At 39.6% G+C, this 19,013-nt stretch overlaps 1 protein-coding gene across 1 annotated transcript in view; it reads left to right on the forward strand.

The window, feature by feature from the left end:
- STK32B (serine/threonine kinase 32B) overlaps positions 1 to 19,013 on the forward strand; it is a 373,335-nt gene that overhangs the window by 272,891 nt on the left and 81,431 nt on the right. The window contains exon 5 of the mRNA XM_043971280.1: positions 17,487 to 17,524. Within this exon, the coding sequence (XP_043827215.1) occupies positions 17,487 to 17,524 (38 nt within the window). The remainder of the gene's footprint in view (positions 1 to 17,486; positions 17,525 to 19,013) is intronic.

Below are 19,013 nucleotides of genomic sequence, written 5' to 3' on the forward strand. Positions count from 1 at the left end.
TGAAAAAACAAGTTCACTTACCCCAGGTTAAAAATTCTTAGTCAGTCTGTAAGGTAACTTCAAGATTCAACAGCTTATGTCCTATATTCTAATCTTTGGGTCAAGAGGGAGTTAGCCTTGTATGGTAGAAAAAGCACTTAAGAATCCCTTTGGTAAACATAATGTATCTGCATTTCAACAAGGCATTTGGCTATGGCTTTGAAACATACTTGTGGTCAAGGTTGTGCCTACAAAGCACATTCAGTGAATTCAAGGGCAGCAATCCATATTGAACAGAGAGTAAGTCTTGAATCCAGGATGATTTGGGTTCAATTCTTGCATCTGTCTGGGCAACCCTGGGCAAGTAATTTAACTTCTTAATCCTCTAGGAAATTCACTAAAACTCTAAGTTGTAGAGAAGGTGCTAACATGCATTGGTAGAAGGAGAGCCCACTCTCAATATTTGTCCTCATCTTCCTTGCCTACTCTGTTGCATTTGTCAGTTGACTATTCCCTCCTCCCCTCCATTTTGGATTACAATGAAACCAGAGCTTTCCTGGTTCTTTTCTCACTTGCCTGACAACTCTGGCTCAATTTCCTTAACTAGAACATCATCAATTTCCCATGGCCCTACTCTTGCCAGAGTAGCTGAGGTCCAGGCTTTGACCCCAGGAGGAAAGAATAAGAAACATGAATGAAGAGCATATTATGTGACTTGAATATCAATAGTTGGAAAGACTTCAAGATACGGGGCTTCAGGCATCTTTCTTTTGACCTTGTCCTCCTCCCTCTGGTCCACAAGGAGATCAGAAATCATTTGTCTCTGCTCTGATTATGTTATTTTTTCTCAGTTTGGTATAAGGAGCTTTTTCTTTTCTATTCTATTATTTTTAGGTTCCAGATTCAAAAGGCTGTATTTGTCTGAATATCAAGTATGTCCTGACAAAACTGGCTTCCAAGAGATGTGGGGTATGAAAAGCCTCGATATGAAAGCTTTGAGAAGGGAATGGGTAGTAAGACAGTGGAGGCAGTGAGTGTAGATGATTCTCTCTAAAAGTATGACAGGAAAAAGGAAGAGATATGGTATCATAACGTCAGGGGATTTATAAGATCCAGTAAAGGTTTATAAAGATGGCAGAAATTGGCATCTTCTCAAGCATCTGGGGGAAAGCTGGCAGATACAGAGAGATGGAGGACTATTCCATCCTGAATGAAAGGGAAGAAAATGGGTTTGGAGATAAGTAGAGTAGATCCTGATTAAGAAGAGCTACCTCTTCCTTGGAGATGAGCAAAGGAGGAGAGGATGTGTGAAGATTGTGAAGTGGAGTAGAGGAGGTGAGGAAACTCTTGATGGACTGACAAAGAGATCCTCTGAGGTCTCGCCTATTTCTGGGATTCTGTTGAGGCTGTTGTTGTTATCTTATAGGTTGGTTGGGAGAAAAGTGCTTGGTAAAACCTAAGACATTTTAAGCCTTAGAAATTAGCTTTTATTTTTAAGGCAATAAAGTCAGGAAATTGGTGTTTTTAGTACCCCATGAATTTTTTGAGATGTTATCCTCAATCCACTATAAGCTCCGGCAAGTAATTTTCTTTCCTATGGGATTGCTGTGTCAGTTTCAGAAAGAACATATTGAACAGACATTAGCCAAGAAGACAATTTTAGCCTTTTATTATACTCAATAATAAATACCTCTGTAAGGGACTGTCTATCATTTAGATCTAAAGTAGAATTAAGTTCAGCCTTTAAGTAGGTACATGGCAGGCCTACTTTTCTCCATTTTCCAAGTCTTCTTTATAATTTGATACTTTACTCATGCAATTTCTTGATTAGATGCCTGCAGATACAATGGAAATCTCTGTTTCACTCATAAATTATAAAATTTAGATTGTCAAAGGGATTGGGAGATTGTCTAGTTCCAACATTCTCACTTTACAAGTTAAGAAACTGAGTCCAAAAGATGTTAAAATCTCATAGTTATTGACAGAGACGAGATTGGCATAAGGGTCATTGGACAAAGAATGTCAGGAAGTGACATTATAATATTCCCCCAAAGATTCAGTCTCAGTGTACAGTTCTGCTCAAAGCAAGAGAGACATTGTGATATAGTGGGTTGAAAGTGAGTCTTAGAATCAAGATATCCCTGGATCATATCTTACTTCTGTAACATTCTGACTCATGGACTTTGGGCAAATGACTCAACTCCTCAGTTCTTGTTGAAACTCTAGAAGACTATAAAGTTGTAGAAAAGTTTTGAATCTACATTGGAAGGGGGAGTTTCTTCAGCTAACAACTCCCTCAACCTAAGAAATCACAGATCTGGGTCTCCCTTGCCCTCCCCTGCCAAAAAAGCAAAGCAAACGTTTATAAGGAAATTATTATATTTAAATATGGTGTTAAGCTCTAGAGTAGCTAGGTGGTAACAGCAGATTAGAGTCAGGAAGACCCTGGTTCAAATCCTTGACCCCAGATACTTATAAGTTGGTTGGCCCTGAGCAAGTGATATAAGCCTCATTTTCCTTGTCTGTATAAATAGGGATAAGAATAACACCTGCTTTATAGGGTTGGTATAAGGATCAAAAAAGAAAATATATGTAAAGTGTTTTGCAAACCTTAAATTGCTGTATCAATGCAACTACAGGGCAGAAGAAAGTGCCCTGTCTAGAGAGAGAAGGCCTGAATTTGGATTCCTTTTTGCACTTTACCACCTGTGTGAAATCAGGCACCAACTTTCCCTTTCTAGGATTCATTTTCCTCATTTCTTCAATGATTTAATTAGATAATGGCCAAGACCCCTTTAATCATTGTCATATGTGCTTGTTCCAGGCACACATCCCTTCCCAACTCCTCCAAATCCTTACCCCTCCTGTTATTTGCTGACCCTCTCACACGTTCTATCTCTTCCCCTCCCTGTCTCTCTTCTGGATCCTTCCCCTCTATCTTGAACAACCACAGGAGACAAGTGAAAGAAACATCTCTGCTCCTGCTGAATCCTTTGGGACCCACAAGAGCAGAATTAAAGGCTGCCCAGGAAACAGGGCTTTTAACACATCTTGGGAGGAAGGGACACCTTCCATTTGTCACATAATTCTCCCGGTTGGATACTCTCATGAAAAAAAATGAACCTTGAGATCTTTTTTTTCTTATACATAACAACACTTACAAGATTTATTTAAGCTTAATCCCTCTAAATAGACTGTGACTTCTAGCCCAGGCTCCCAAGGTAATAATAAAGGTGGAGAAAGGAAATTGCCTCTCCCTTCAGTACCATCCTTCACATGCTGCCATTTGTCTTACCAGTATTTATAAGACCTTGAAAACACAGAAGGGAAGTTTTGGATGGGGGGATTCATTCCCACATGTCAATATCAGCTATGGGCTTATTGCATTAGGCAATGTTCATTAGGTTAGCACTGGGCTGTCTTACTATCTGTATCTATTTTCACTGTTATGATTCAAAGAGTAATGTAATTCTCCTCTACTTCTGTGGTGTTTTTGCATGAGAGAGACGATGGGTAAACAGAATTATGACTGAAGGTGGAAAATCACCAGGATTTTGTAACAATCAGTCAATCACACACTGAGCACAGAGCATGGAGCCCGGGAGAGGACATAGGCCACAGTGGTCCTTTTTGGTCATGTTAGCATCTACTGGGACATTAGAGATCCTCTAAATCCTCTCCCAACCCAACCCTCTCCTTTGACAGATGAGAAATGTGAGGTCCAGAGAGGTGCTAGTTTTTTGCCCAAGGTCTTGTATGGGCTCAGAGTGATGTAAGAAGTTCCAGGACAATATGTCCAATGACTACAATAAAATAAATTAAAACAGCAGTAACATGGAGGTGAATGCGGAGTAGCTGTCATGACAGATCTTGACTTCCAGAAAAGAGATGAGGAACCGTGTTTCTCCTTTCACAGAAAGGGGATAGACTATGGGTATGGAATGTTGCATACACTATCCTTGTGTCTCTTGGATTTCCTTGTTTTGTTTTATTTGGTTTTTCTCACAAAGGGTATGTGTGTGTTTGTGTGTTTTAGAGGAAGGATAATCCCTGGAAATGACTCTCATGTTTAAACAAAAGACATTCAAAAAACTTATTTTATACACCTCTCTTGCCCAACATTGTCCATGTAGTTGGTAGCAAAGCCCTACTCTCTGGATTCTAGGTCTGATGTTTTTTTCCCTTACCTTATACTGCCTTCTACTCTCTGAGCTGTTACTTACAATCCATTCCATAACCTTAACACATAGTAGGCACCTTATAAGTGTTTTTTCATTGGCATCAAAGATCTTACCAGAATTACTGATTAGGGAGCAAATGTCAAGGAGAATCATATTGGTAATGAACATGAATGGGGATAAAATGGAATTATGCCTTAGTTACAGTCTCCACACTGTCTCAATTTTCATCATTAACATTGCCATCTTCAATTTCAATTGCTATGCATGCCAAGTTTTTTCAAGGATTGTGTTTTCACCCTGTGGCTGCCAGAACATGTGTGGGCTTTGTGGCTGTCTTTAACCCAATTACCTGGAGGGATGAGGAGCCCCAAACTACCTACCTAGGAGTTCCCCCATACCAACATGGACCTGTCCAAATTATAATGGGGACAGTTCAGGGGGTATGTTAAACCAATTGGAGACTCAGCCTGAATATAGAACCACCTTGCCTGTGAGAGAGGCAGCAAGGGGTGGGGGTACTCTCAGAGAGGGACGGTGGAAGGAAAGGGAGAGAGAGATAGGAGCTGGTGGTGTTTGATCTTCAGACCTAACCATGAGAGACTGCAAAGCTGATTGTCCTTAGAACTGCAGATTCCAGGTGGTGGTGAGTTTGTGTTGTTGTGTTGTGTTGTTGAAGGCTGGCTCATTATGCCAGCTGAGCTGGAAACAAGTTTCAGGTTTAAGTTAGTTTTTGCCAGACCTAAACTGTTCTGAGTAGCTGAGGAAATAGAGGAAGTACCTGGGGGCCTTTTTACTCTGGAGATTAGATTTTTAACTATCTGGGAAGTGGGACATATTTTTCCTTTTCTCTATCCCCTTTCTCATTGTACCTGGCTTTATTAACTCCACTTGTGTTGCAAATTTCATTACTATTAATAAAACCTGATTTGACTGTGAAAAAGAGGCTGTTAATCTCCTTTCTTATTAGTCTGGGAGACATAACGGAAAAAGATGGAGTTTGGACAAGGGAAAACTCTGGACCTAGAGGTCCCCCATTATTTTCTGAACCTCAATATTACGGTGAGCCACCCAATTGACTCTCCCCATACTGAATTTGGCCCTAACAGTATATATATATATAATTTTGGGAGATGAGGGAGCTGAATCTGTGGCTTCGTTTGTATGAGGACTTGCAGAGGCAGTATGTGTGGTTTAGTAGATAGAGAGAGGTCTACAGAGTGAAGAAAAGTGGTGTTCAAGCCTATGTCTACCATATACCAGTCACATAACTCTGGGAAAGCACTTAACTTTCCTTGGCCTCAGTTTTCTCATTTGTGAAATGAGTCTGGGACAAGTGTTTAATCACTGCTATCTGGGAAGCTGGGATTGATAAATTGCATATGTTTGGGAGTTCAGGGTTAAGCTGATCCAGTTAGCACCAAAATGGCAAGTCCCTAGGAATAGGAAAGCCATCAGGCTACTTAGGGAAGGGTGAACCAGTACATGTCATAAGCGGAGGAGATTAGAGTGGCTGCAGCACTTTCATCCTGGGTGAGATAAGAAGACCCAGTCCCAGAGAGAGAAAGAGAATCAGAGAAAGAGATAGAGAGACAGAGATAGAGATGGAGGGGTAGAGAAAGAGAGAGACAGAGACGGGCAAACAGAGAGACAGAAACTGAGAGAAACAGAGAGACTGAGACAGAAGAGAAATGTTGACAGAAATTAGGATAGCTAATCTAGTGAGTTGCTTTACACATACAACCCAGTATGGAAAATTCCTCTACCAAATACAGATGAGCAATGCCTCTGTAATGTATAGTCTTAGAGGATTTCCTCTGGTGCTGACAGATTAAATGATTTGCACGTGGTCCCTCAGCCAGCATGTGTCAGAAGTAGGATTTGGATCCCTGTCCTCTTGACCCAGTGTGAATCCTCTCTCCCCTATGTTAAGGTGACTTTTGCAATGAGGTGACATAATAAATGTAGCATCTACCTCAAAGAGTAGGGATGGGGCTCACAACAACCAGTGCTGTTCCATCCAAACAAGTGCTGAGGCCAGCGTGGAAGGTTCAGCACTTATTTTCATGCTGCTCTTCTTGCTCAAGTCAGATTGTGCCCTCTAACAGACTAGCCTTTCGAGTCCAGAGCTCATTCTTTGAATATGAATATGCACAATGGAGAAAGTCACCAAGCTGAGGGTAGGTCTGATTTTAGTATTTCTAATCCAAAACTCTTAAACAAAGAAGGAAGTGACTAAGCTAATTTTGACTATTTTTCTTTCGATAAAAAAAAATAAATGAAATATGGCTGACAAAATGGCATCTATTTTCTAACTTGACTCTTAAGCCATGGAGGTAATTTCCAAAGAGGAATTTCAGTAGTATTCCATTCATCAATCATCAGTGGCATAAGCCCATGGTCTCTCAGGGACAACAGCACTCATTTGGCCATAAAGAAAACTATAAAATGAATAATAATCTGCATTCATACAGTGCTTTTAATGTTAGAAAAGAGAGCTTTGTTTTATACATTATCTCATTTGAGCCCCATTCCTATTCTTTGAGGTAGGTGCTATTATTTCCTTCCATTTTATAGATGAGGCGTCTGAAGTCTAAAGAGTTCATCTAATTTTTTCAAGGTCAAACCTCTAGCCACTCAGTCAATAAGCATTTACTAAGTGCCTTTTTATAGGCTGAGCACTGTGCTAAGTGCAGAAGATGCAAAGAAAGGCAAAACACAATCCCTGCTCTCAAGGAACTTCAGGTCTAATAGAGGAGACAACATGCCAAAAAACCCCAAAAAAAAAAACCCTATGTGCAAACAAGATATCTATCTATCTATCTATCTATCTATCTATCTATCTATCTATCTATCTATCTATCTATCTATCTATCTATCTATCTATCTATCTATCTATCATTTATCTATAACAAAGTGGAGACAATCAACAAAGAAAAGTCACTAGCATTAAGCTGGTAGTGCAATTAGAACTGAGCTTTTCTTGATACCAGGGTCAGCTCTCCATTCATTGTACAGTAATGCCTCCTGATGTGATGTCTGTGGGAGGCAGGGATGGGGAATCAGCTTTATAGTTTTATAGTAGCATTTTGTATGAAAAAAGCACTATTTTTAGAGTCAGAAAACTGGTATTCAAATGCAGTCTCTGCCAATTACCACCTGTGGGACTTTAGGCAAAACTACAATGCTCTCTGGAGCTCTGGGTTTTGTTGTTGTTGTTTCTTTGTTGTTGTTGTTGTTGTTTGTTTTCCCTGTGGAAAATAAAGGGATTAGATTAGATTAACTCAAAGATCTCTTCCAGTTTGTGATCCTACAATATGTGATGCTATACAATGTGCACCAAAAGTCTTAGTATAGTTTTAAGTTATCAAACCATAATAACTCTTAGATGTCAGCTAAATTCCCTCCTGGTTCTGACATTTTGTGTTTAAACTATGAAAGTTTATAATCTCACTAAGACTTCTGGGGGCAACATGTATATAAACATTATTTATAGTTAAATAACTTTCTCCCCCTTTCCCCCAAAAAACTCTTATGTTTGATCCTTAAAATTTGAGGTAGGTAGATTAGATAGTGTCTCCTTTGACAGATAAGGAAAATGAAACCCAGAGAGATGTCCAGTAAAGATAAGACTGGGGGCCAGATCCCTTAGACTGGGACTTCTTCCATTACCCCACCTCTTCAGTTTTAAAGAGGCTGTTTACTAACAAATCAGATCTGTCAAGAATGTTAATAGTGGTCATGGGAATGGAGGATAGGAGGCAAATCTGTGGCTCCACCCAAATCTGAATTGGGGAAGAAGAGATATTCCAAACAGGTGCAGTTATCAAAGTGGTCCATCTTTTATTAGGTTCACAGTACAGAGTGTGGGAAAGTGTTGATGTGTCAATCTCAGGCAAAATTCTGGGGAACTTTTAGTGACTTAAATATGTCATTCTGAGATTAATTTCTGCTTCTGTATTTCTTTGATGTAGCCCTCTGGGAAAGAGTTATCAGGCATTTGTGTAACCCAGTATCATTCTATGGACCTGTAAAGAATTAATTGTTATTTGAGGTTTTTATGCCTCAGAGCGCACTGACCTGGGGCTCCGCAAACAGCATGGTGCTCCACCCACTGGTTGTAGCCGTTGCCGTGGCGCTGGCACCTCAAGTCATCATCACTCGCCGACGCCTAAATGGGCCTGGCACTGCCCTCACTAGGCTTCAAATCATTATAATTTTGCCAGGCCCATTTAGGACATCACGATTATTTCCTCTCCCACCTTCACTCCCACACCCACTCCAATGTCTACCCAGGAAGCTGTGTCAAAAATGCTCTCCCCAGGGCAGCCAGGTGGTACAGTGGATAGAATGCTGGCCCTGGATTCAGGAGGATTTGAGTTCAAATCCGACCTCAGACACTTAACAATTACTAGCTGTGTGACCCTGGGCTAGTCACTTAACCCCAATTGCCTCACCAAAAAAAATGCTCTCCCATATTTGGAAGAAAGACTTATGTCCCTATGTCCCTCAATATGTTTGCCCATCTCATGTACTCCAAAGTCTCCATGAGATAGACTTAGAAATCATTAGGCTGAATGACTATTGCCTTAGTAACCAACTTTGCATTCAGACACCATGCAGTGAAACAGCTTTTGAAGTGAATTAATCAATTCTAACCATGCTGGTATTTGTTCCTTGCTGGATTAAAACACACCAAAAAATATAATAACAAAGCACAGTGACTTGCTGTTCCTCATTTTCTAGAAAGATAAGAAGACAGTAGAAAATTGGCTCAAGATAGAAGATACAACTTCTTGAATGCTAAGAACCCAACTGGTTGGTCTTAAAGAAATAGTTAATTACAAACACTAATGGGATTGACCAAGGGGGCTCAATATCCAGTGATGTACCAATGTCCAAGGACATTTACAGCATAGATAGGGGCATGGCAAGAAGCTACTATGTTGGTTTTTTTAGGTGACCTCTTTATTTTATTTTTTTAAGTAATAAACATTTGTATTTATAATTTTGAGTTCCAATTTTTATCCTTCCTTCCCTCCTTCCCCTACCCCCTCTCTGAGGCAGCAAGCAATCAGATATGGGTTATACATGTATGATTATGTAAAACATTACCATATTAGTAATTTTGTACAAGAAAACTTGAATAAAAGAAAACAATGAAAGTGAAAAACAGCATACTTCAGTCTGTGTTCCATCAATATCATTTCTTTCTTTGGAGGTGGATAGTATATTTCATCAATAGTCTTTTGAGATTGTCTTGGATCATTATATTGTTGAGAAAAGTCAAGTCATTCACAGTTCTTTGTCAAACAATATTACTATCTCTGTGCGCATTGTTCTCTTGGTTCTGATTACTTCATTATATATCGGTTCATACAAGTCTTTCCAGGCCTTCCTGAAGAAACTACTGTGTCTAAAATGTAATAGAACTTTGAAGAGAATGAAGTAGCTAGAAACTATGAAATTGCCCCCTTTGTCCCTAAGCCTTCCACCTCCTTTACCTCTAGTTAATCTTGAGATAGCAGGTGTACTCAGTACAAACTATAAGGTATCCGAGGACTAGATAATTACTTTCCTCTAGATGTAAAAGTTCCTCTCACTTCTGCCATTTTATCTTGTATAGTTTCAGAGCCCTCCCAACTCCAGAACTCTGCTGTTTTTCTAGTCTATGATAAAATATTCACAAACTCTTATTTCACTTTTTACCTTGTTTATACATTTTTACCATTCTTATAATAAACCTAAAATCACCACTATGCAGAAAGGCAACTAACTCACTGCATAAACATATGAAGCAAAAATTGCCATGCATCTGCTTGGTATTTTACCATTCATTCAACAGAGAATGGTGTTATATAGCCCATCTGACATTTTGTGTTTCATTTCATTGGGGTCAAAATAATTCATGAAGGATGCTGAGTTTTATAGTTTTGCTTACATACTTTTCATAATAATATCATTTTCTCCAGTTCTTGAATTATAGCATTGTCCTAAGTCTGAGTCATCCCAGCCTTTCTCCCATTTGTGCCACTTTTCTTCCCTCTCACTTTCCAATTGTGCAGGGCCAGTTTTGGTAGAGTGAATTTTTAGAACTGAGATATGATCACCCTGAAAAACAGCCCTCATGGAAATAGTCCTGAAGTCATCTTGCCCTGTGATGCTTAGATAAGGAGCTGTGCTGCTAAAATGCTGGTCTAATCAAATCCCTAGCCTGGACTCCTTTGCACTTTTACTCTCTAATGATCTTGCCTAGTGATCCTGTGATGGCTAAGGAAGAGGCATATGGGAAAGCCTATCTCTCAGCAAGCTGCAGGAAAAAAAATCCTAGGAATATATGTTTAGAGCTAGATAAGACCTTAGGTTTTCGATAGTCCAAACGGCAAATTTTATAGATCAGGAAACAGGCTCAGAGATGTTAAGTGACTCACCTAAAGTCATACAGGTAGAAGGTAGCCAATGTGGGATTTGAACCCAGGTTCTCTGTTTCCTAATCCAACAATCTGTTTCCAGGGTACCAAATGATTCAATGTTTAAACTGAAAGGAATGTTAGAATATCAAATGTTTTATCCATATCCTGTCCCTTCACTGTGGATATATCCATGTCTCTGTCTTGGGACCTTTAGAAAAATATTTATTTTCACTGTCTTTTATTGACCTTATCAACTTTCATTGGTTCAGTCACTTCTATACAAATATCTCACATATCTATCAATCTATCGATCTATCTATCTATATCCAGCCTCATTCTTTCTATTGAGTAATAGTCTTGTATCACCAACAGCTGTTTGAGCTAATTATCCTATAGTTATAGTAAACTCAATGTGCCCAAAACAGAACCCACTATCTAAGGTTAAATAGCTAGTCATCAATAGTGAAGTATTTACATAATTAACTTCCTTTTCAAGCTTATTGCTCCCAAGAACAATGAACCACAGTCTTGGTTTGCTCATTCCCAAAGCCATGCCTTTGCTTAGCTTCTTCCTCTTAACTAGAATGCCCTCTTTACATTCACCCCCTCACCAATTCAAATGCATCTTATTCATTCCTCACAATAAAACTCAAAGTCTATTTCTTCCTCGAAGCCTTCCCTGACTACCCTCTCTCTGGTTGCTCTTCCAGTTGGGTTCCTGTGGCATTTACAACCTACATATCAGAATTTAGCATTTCTTGATATTTTCTTCTGTGTCAGGTCCTCCCAGGAGAACAGAGAAGGCTCAGAAAATGTTGGGGGCAGTTAGGTGCTCAGTGGATAGAGTTCTAGGCCTGGAGTCAGGAAGACTCATCTTCCTGATTTCAAATCTGGCCCCAGATACTTGCTAGCTGTGTGAACTTGGGAAAGTCACTTAACCTGGTTTGCTTCAGTTTCCTCAACTGTAAAATGAGCTGGAGAAGGAAATGGCAACCGCTCCAGGATCTCTGCCAAGAAAGCCCCAAATAGGGTCACAAAGAGTTGGACATGACTGAAATGACTGAACAACAACAACAGAAAGTGTTGACAAGGATGTAGGTATCAGTAACCTTATGATACAGTTATTTTTAGCAAAACCCTTTAGTGTACTCTGTGTCCAAGACAGCAAGGGTCTCACAGCATGTACTCTCTTCTTCCTCTGCACCTGACCACCACACACACACACACACACACACACACACACACACACACACACACACACACACACACACGCCAGAAAGACGCAGAGAAATACACCTGGGAACAACAGACTTCAGAAGTCATGCGGTTTTGCCACACTGAGGTTTCACATGGCTTTCTCTCTTTCTTTCCAAGACAGTCAGTTTCACAGCTGCAGAATGATGGACCAGCAGTAGGCCTGAGATCTATGCTTTTATTAAAAACCTGAAGGCAGTATCAGAGTGGGAAGAGGCTGATGCTCTTATTAAATCAATTGGCAGCAGCTGCTGCCTTCCTATCCCTAAACCCTAACTGCCCAAACAGTTTCTAGGATGGTACTAACAACAAATACCATAAAGGAAGGGTCCGTGTCTTACCCACCTTATGTAAACCTCACAACATCAATGATGAGGATAGTAGGTGACAGGACAGAGCAAACATTACTGTTATTTTGGCATGTATGTCACCCAGATGTAGCAATAACTCCTGGTTTACTTTTGTGTTAGAGGTTAAAATGGGAGGAAGAATACTATAATAGTAACCATCAGAGGGTTATCCTCTGCATTAGCCACAATTTGGCCTTATGATGTTGGGCAAACCATCACTACTCTGGACATAATTTTCATCATCTATAAAATAAGGGAATATGATACAGGATTTGATAGGCACTAATATGTATTTTAATGATGATAAGGTAGTAAGTGAAGAGGAATATCTGGAAGTTGTCTATCCCAGTAACTTCTCTCTGTACATTTGATTAATTCATAGAACCATAAGACTCCTGCACTGGAAGGGCTACTCTCCCCCATCCAGTCTAGCCTATATATAACCTGGGGTACTTTCTATTATCAACTCTACAAATAGTCAACAGTGGTCTACTATGAAGGGAAAGGATTCCTAAGGGAGACGTCTATTTCAAGGTTTAATATTTAAAGTATAAGAAAGAAAGGATGGTTAACTGAGTTGCTTTTGTGCATAATGGTAAACGATTCTGAGGTGGAAATTATATGATTTGCTAAAATGGAGTATTGAGTAAAGCTGCCTGAGGGAGTGAAGGATGCAGCCAAACTTGGCCTGCTTGTCATTTCCTGGACTCAGAATTCTATATATTCTACTACCTCCTGGCCTTTGCCTAGGCTACTTCCCATCCCTGGAATGCACTCCATTGACATTTTTGACTCTTAGAATCCTTCCCTTCCCTCAAGGCTCAGCTTAAGTGTCACATCTATGGAAAGTTTTCCCTGCTTGGAGGTCAGAACATTCTCTTGCTCCTGAATTCTTATATTATTTATTTTCATGTATTTCTTTTTTCTTTTTATTTTTTGCATGCATTTATTTTTTGTCTTTTATACATAATCATATCTGTATCTATTGTCTCCCCAATAAATATAAGCTCCTTGAGGGCAGGATTGCTTCTTTTTTTTCTTTATATCACTAGTGCTTGGCACATAGTAGGTATTTAATAAATACATCGTTGATTGTTACTGATAGACAATACAAGGTTGGGAGCAAAAGAGAGATCCAGACAATGTACTCTAGGGCAATTTGAAGGGATACAGTTAGGAGAATAATGTAGCAGGAAGCACCTAAGCTGAGTCTTGAAGGGAAAGATAAATTCCAACTGGTAGAAAGAGGAGGGTGGCCATTTCTGGACTGGATTGTCAGGAGAGGGAGTCTTCATGAAGCTACAGAAGCAAAATAAGGGTTTTGGAATAGCCAGCTTTCCAGTAAGGCTAAAAAGGGAACATGTAGGGAAGGGAATCATGTGAAATAAAGCCAGAAAGATAAATTGAAATATATTTATCTGGAGGGCTTTAAATGTCGGGGGAATGAATTTTTATTTCATCATAGAGGTAAGAGGGAACCACTGAAAGCTTTTGATCAGAAGAATAACCTAGCCTGATAGGTTATGTGATAGATCTTTCCTGCTGACCAGGTTGTTTTGGGCTGGAAAATTGTTTCACTCTGTCCTTTTGAAGTTCTGCCACTCCAGAATTTGTTTTGAAGCATTATCTAAAGTTGTTTGGAGAGGAATTTGGGGGAACTCAGGTGAATGCCTTCCTTTTCTCTGTGAACATGGCTCCCTCAACTGTAGTAGGAAAGGGTTGAACTAGGTGCCTGTAAGGTCCCTTCCTTTGTAATAATCACAGGCATCTGCATTACATTTCAAGGTTTCCAAAGAGCTTTACAAATCTGATCTCATTTGATCCTCATAACAAACCTGGGAGGTAAGGACTATTATTTACCCCCATTTTACAAATGAGGAAAGGAGGCAGAGGTGAAGCAACTTGCCCAGAGTCACACAGCTAGTAAGAGTTTGAGAGCAGATTTGAATTCAAGTCATCCTGACTACAAGTCCAACACTATCCATTGTGCCAAGCCTAGAATTAGGACAGAGTATGTATATGCTCTGGGCAAGATTTGAAATTGCAAGCATGTGTCCCTCCTCTCATATAGACATACACAGGTGTTCATGCTCATGCACTCTCCTGTGCTAAGTGCTACTATCTGCTGGAGGTTTTCATCTGTTACTGTAACCCAAGTCACACGCTTTCTCCCAAAGTCAGTCCCTTTGTACCAAGGAGGGCAAACTTCTCACTTAAAAGGTCAGATTGAAAGGCTTCCCTTACTCTGGTCCTCTGTGCATTATTCTTGATATCTATTCTCAGCTTGCCTTGTCTTGGTCCCAGGTCTCCTTTTCTAATCCTTTAATTGTCTGGAAATTTACTTAACCTATGATAATTCCTTTGGATTTATTCTTTTTTGTGGGGGTTTATTCTTTTGATATTTTCTGGAGCACAATGAACTTTGTTCTGAACCCCAAAATTTACACTATGAAGACTACCATTTTGCTAAAGTACAGAAGAAACCTCTTGTGGAGACTTAGTCTGGACTACTCCCTTTTGTCATAGTAGGAATATTCACAAGCCAGGACTTAGGACATGCCCGCTCGTGTCCCTCTGTACCCACAGGTCTTGCCACTTCTTGGTACTTCCCACCAACTCCCTTCCATGATTTTTTTTTCAGGGCAATGGGGGTTAAGTGACTTGCCCAGGGTCACACAGCTAGTAAGTGTCAAATGTCTGAGGCCAGATTTGAACTCAGGTACTGCTGAATCCAGGGCTGGTACTTTATCCACTGTGCCACCTAGCTGCCCCCCTTCCATGATTTTTAGCCACTATAACTCCCTTGAGAGTTGACTCCCCAACACAGAGATCACCTCTTAGGTGAAAATGTAGCTTCTTTCTTTTGCCTATACCTCCCACCCCGCCCCAAAGCATGCTATCTTGGGTTATTATTATGACCTCATTCTCAAGTTTTTCAATGAAGCTCAGGGAGAAATGGTACTGGAAGAATTTGGTATCCTGCAATTATTATTTTACATTTAATGTTCTGCAGACTAGGGCATAAAGTAATTGACTTTGGTAAATGATTAAAAGGATTGTCACATCAGATCATCTTCTCCAGACTCACTGGAAGCATTTTGAGAACAGCAGGTAGGACAATGGAGATTGTATGCACCTTGTCCCAGTCCAATGTGATCTTGATTTTTTTCTCATCCAGCTCTCTATATTTTGGAACATTTTTCTCTGTGTAATTTGGAGACAGAGGGGTAGTATGTCACAGCAGATAGATAGTTGGCCTCAGGCTCAGGGAGAAGTGACTTCAAGTTCCACTCTCACACACTGGCTGCATGACCTTGGACCAGTCATTTAACATTAACCAGGCACCTCTCTAAGCCTACAAATTGTGAAGAAGGTGCAATTCTGCATTATCAGAGGAAATTTCCCATTATGAGCTCCCTGATGAAATCTCAGGACAGGTTAAAAAGAAGAGAAACAAAGATAATCAAAGGAGATTATAAATATCTGGTATAATGTTATCCACTCAAAACTCTATGCTTAAATGTCTGTGGATCAGTGTATATTTGGGTGATTATAGCCAACTGTTCTATCTTTGATAATGCTGAAGTTCTAGGACAGCTTATTTGTCGGTTTTACAATGATAATTTGGATCTGCATTTGTGAGATGATGATTTGGCATAGTTCATGAAGGAAATGATTATTATTAAAATGAAAAGAATAATAACCATGTATATTGTTACAGAATTTTAAATTTTATGAAATGCTTTCTCCACAAGAACCCTGGGAGTTAGAAAAAAAAAGTATTATTAACCCCATGTTTCAGAAGAACTTGACTGAAGCTCATAGAGATGAAATGAGTTGCCCAATGTCACATAGTCAATGTTTCAACTAGCTCTCATCCCCAGACTTTCTGCCCCCAAATCAATGCTTGCAGCCAACCACCTACAAAACACTACAAGGAAATGCTTGGGGGATATAGTGGGAAAGAGATAGTGTAACATCTGTGATTTCCAGATATGTCTTTAATCATTAATAGCAATAATAATGCCCTTGGAGTCAGGAAAACCTCTGTAAAAATCCCACCTCTATCACTTTATGGCTGTATGACCTTGGTCAAGTCTTTTCACTTTTCTGAGGCTCAGGGCAACTCTCAAAGACTGTGGGTTATAGAGAGATTTTCATATTGCTGCAGTTTTAGTACTACTATCTTTCCACTAAAGGCCCCTTTTGTATCTTCATTGGTCTCCTTTAGAATCTTATGTACTTTATTTCATTCATTTGAAAACATTATTCTGAGAAGGGATCTGTAGGCTACATCAGATGGCCATAGAGGTCCATAGTAGAAAAGAGGTTAAAAATTCATGGACTGGATGATCTCTCAAAGGCCTTCTAGCACTAAATCTATGGTCCTTTGACCCTTACATCTTGTCATAAGCAGAATATCCCATCCCTGCATCTCTCTCTCTGTGTCTCTGTTTCTCTGTGTTTCTCTGTATCTCTGTCTGTCTGTCTGTCTGTCTGTCTCTCTGACTTTCTGTGACTCTCTGTCTCTGTCTCTCTTTCTCTTCCCTCTTACCCCTGCACCCTGACACATACACATGCCAGGGCCTTCCACAGGACTATTTCACATCCCTCTCAAATCTACTTCATGCACCAACGCACAACAAACATTCCCTCCCTTCCATCTGCTGCCACAGAGTATTATATAAGTAGTAGCTAAAGCTCCACTACCTCTCTCTCATGAACATACCCAAGGGTCTGATCAAACCTCATTCAATCACCAGCATCAAAGGACTCTATTGATAATTAGTAATGGAGGATGACAACTGTTTGTCTTCTCCGGAGATTTGTAGTTTCTCGGGGCACAATAATATTCCATTACACAAATAGACTATCCCATAAATTATTTAACATTTCTCCAATTGTGGAACACAAGCTTTGCTGTTGCACCTCCCTCCCTTCAATTCACATTTTTAGGGTATAGTCATAGTAATGAGAATCACTGAGTCAAAGGATACATACCAATGATTCAATATGCTTACTACACATTGCTATATTAAGGTAGTATCATTGCCATGGAAAAGGCCAGAGTAGAGATCCAAATAAGCCTCAGGAAATGTCAGGGTCTGTCTGCTTATAATGCCAAGGAAGCAGAGAGACTAAAAGCATAGCAACTGTGTTAAAGCAATTATTCTTATCTTTCTAGTTTTGTAAGAGTCACAAATGGAAAAAGAAAGCATGCTAGGGATTAGTAGACATTTATTGTAGTAAGTATTGAGCCATTTGGTGGCATAAACATGTTGTGTTTTATTTTATTTTTTTTTATTTTACAGAGACATCAAACCAGACAACATATTACTGGATGAGCATGGTAAGCCCCTTTAAAATATTTTATCAAGGTCAGGGCCACTTGGGCTTTCTCCCATTTAAAGGGATGCTAACAACACTTTCTGTCCTCAAGCAACATTGAACACCTGAGAATATCCATTAGTTGGTACCCCCGGCTTACTTTTCCTTTCCTCACTTTACCTTTTGATGTGCTAATATCCTTTGCTCCTCTTCAACTGAACTTAGGATGTAATTTTGTGTCATTTGCTCCAGATGCAAAGATATTTTGAGCCTTCTGCCCCATGCACAAAAATTGCTAGTTAAAGCTCTGATCAAGTATATTATAGTCTATTGCATAAATATATTATATTACATTACACTAAGCTGCCTCAAAAGTCTTTTTCTGATGCCTCATATTTTTTTTGGTGGGGGCAGGGCAAATGAGTGTTAAGTGACTTGCCCAAGGTCCCACAGCTAGTAAGTGTCAAATGTCTGAGGTCATATTTGAATTCAGGTCCTCCTGTATCCAGAGATGGTGCTTTATCCACAGTGCCACCTAGCCGCCCTCTCATAATGTCATAAGAGTAATCATAGGTTCTGGACTCTGACAGGTGCTACTGAGCTGGACCAAGTGTAGTTTGTAGGCCTAACCAAGATAGTCAAGAGCAGAGCCACACATGACCAGAATGTTGACTACAAAGCAATGATTTTTATTTTTTGTTTTTGTTTGTCTTTTGGTCATAACAACTTATGAAGATTATCTTCTAAGCCTTGGAATGGTTGAAATCTGGGATGGTGGAAGGAGTAGTCATACTGAGGCAATCACCACTCTTTAAAAACCTGCAAGATTTGGTTAACTGCAATGTTAATGAGTCAATAATGTAGCCAAAAAAGCTGAAATCTTAGGCTATAAAAGCATAGTGTGTTGAACAAGGGAAGGGGAGGGAGTGTCACTATATTCTCCTCTTATATACAAACACTACAAGTTATTGGACACAAATTTTAGGAAAGTAATGGACAATGGAGGGAGTTCCAAGGGAAGAACACCCAGAATGGTGAGGAACCTTGAAAACTTGTTATACAAAGATCATTTTAAGGAATTGATGATCGTTAGCCTTGAGAAAAAAGATAAGGGAAAGACATGATCATTGCCTGAAAAGACATCTGAATTTAATGATGAGTTATTAGTGAACTGAGAGAATGAACTCCAGTAGAACAATGGTGATGCATGCCAGATTGCAGGGGCCTGAGAAATGAGCACATTGTTAAGGAATTGGAATTTTTATTCTTAATTATTTTTTATATTAATAAGTCCGTATATTATAGTTATATACATATGTATATACGCTTTTATGTATAACACATATGTATTACATGTATTATGTATGTGTGTGTGCATCTATATCTTACTGGTCAGCTAGGCGGTGCAGTGCATGAAGTGCTGAAATCAGGAAGACTCATCTTTATGAGTTCAAATCTGTCCTCAGACACTTATTTGCTGTATGATCCTGGGCAAATCAGCTAATCTTTCT

This window comes from Dromiciops gliroides, chromosome 6 (assembly GCF_019393635.1).
Source record: "Dromiciops gliroides isolate mDroGli1 chromosome 6, mDroGli1.pri, whole genome shotgun sequence".
Lineage (NCBI taxonomy): Eukaryota > Metazoa > Chordata > Mammalia > Microbiotheria > Microbiotheriidae > Dromiciops > Dromiciops gliroides.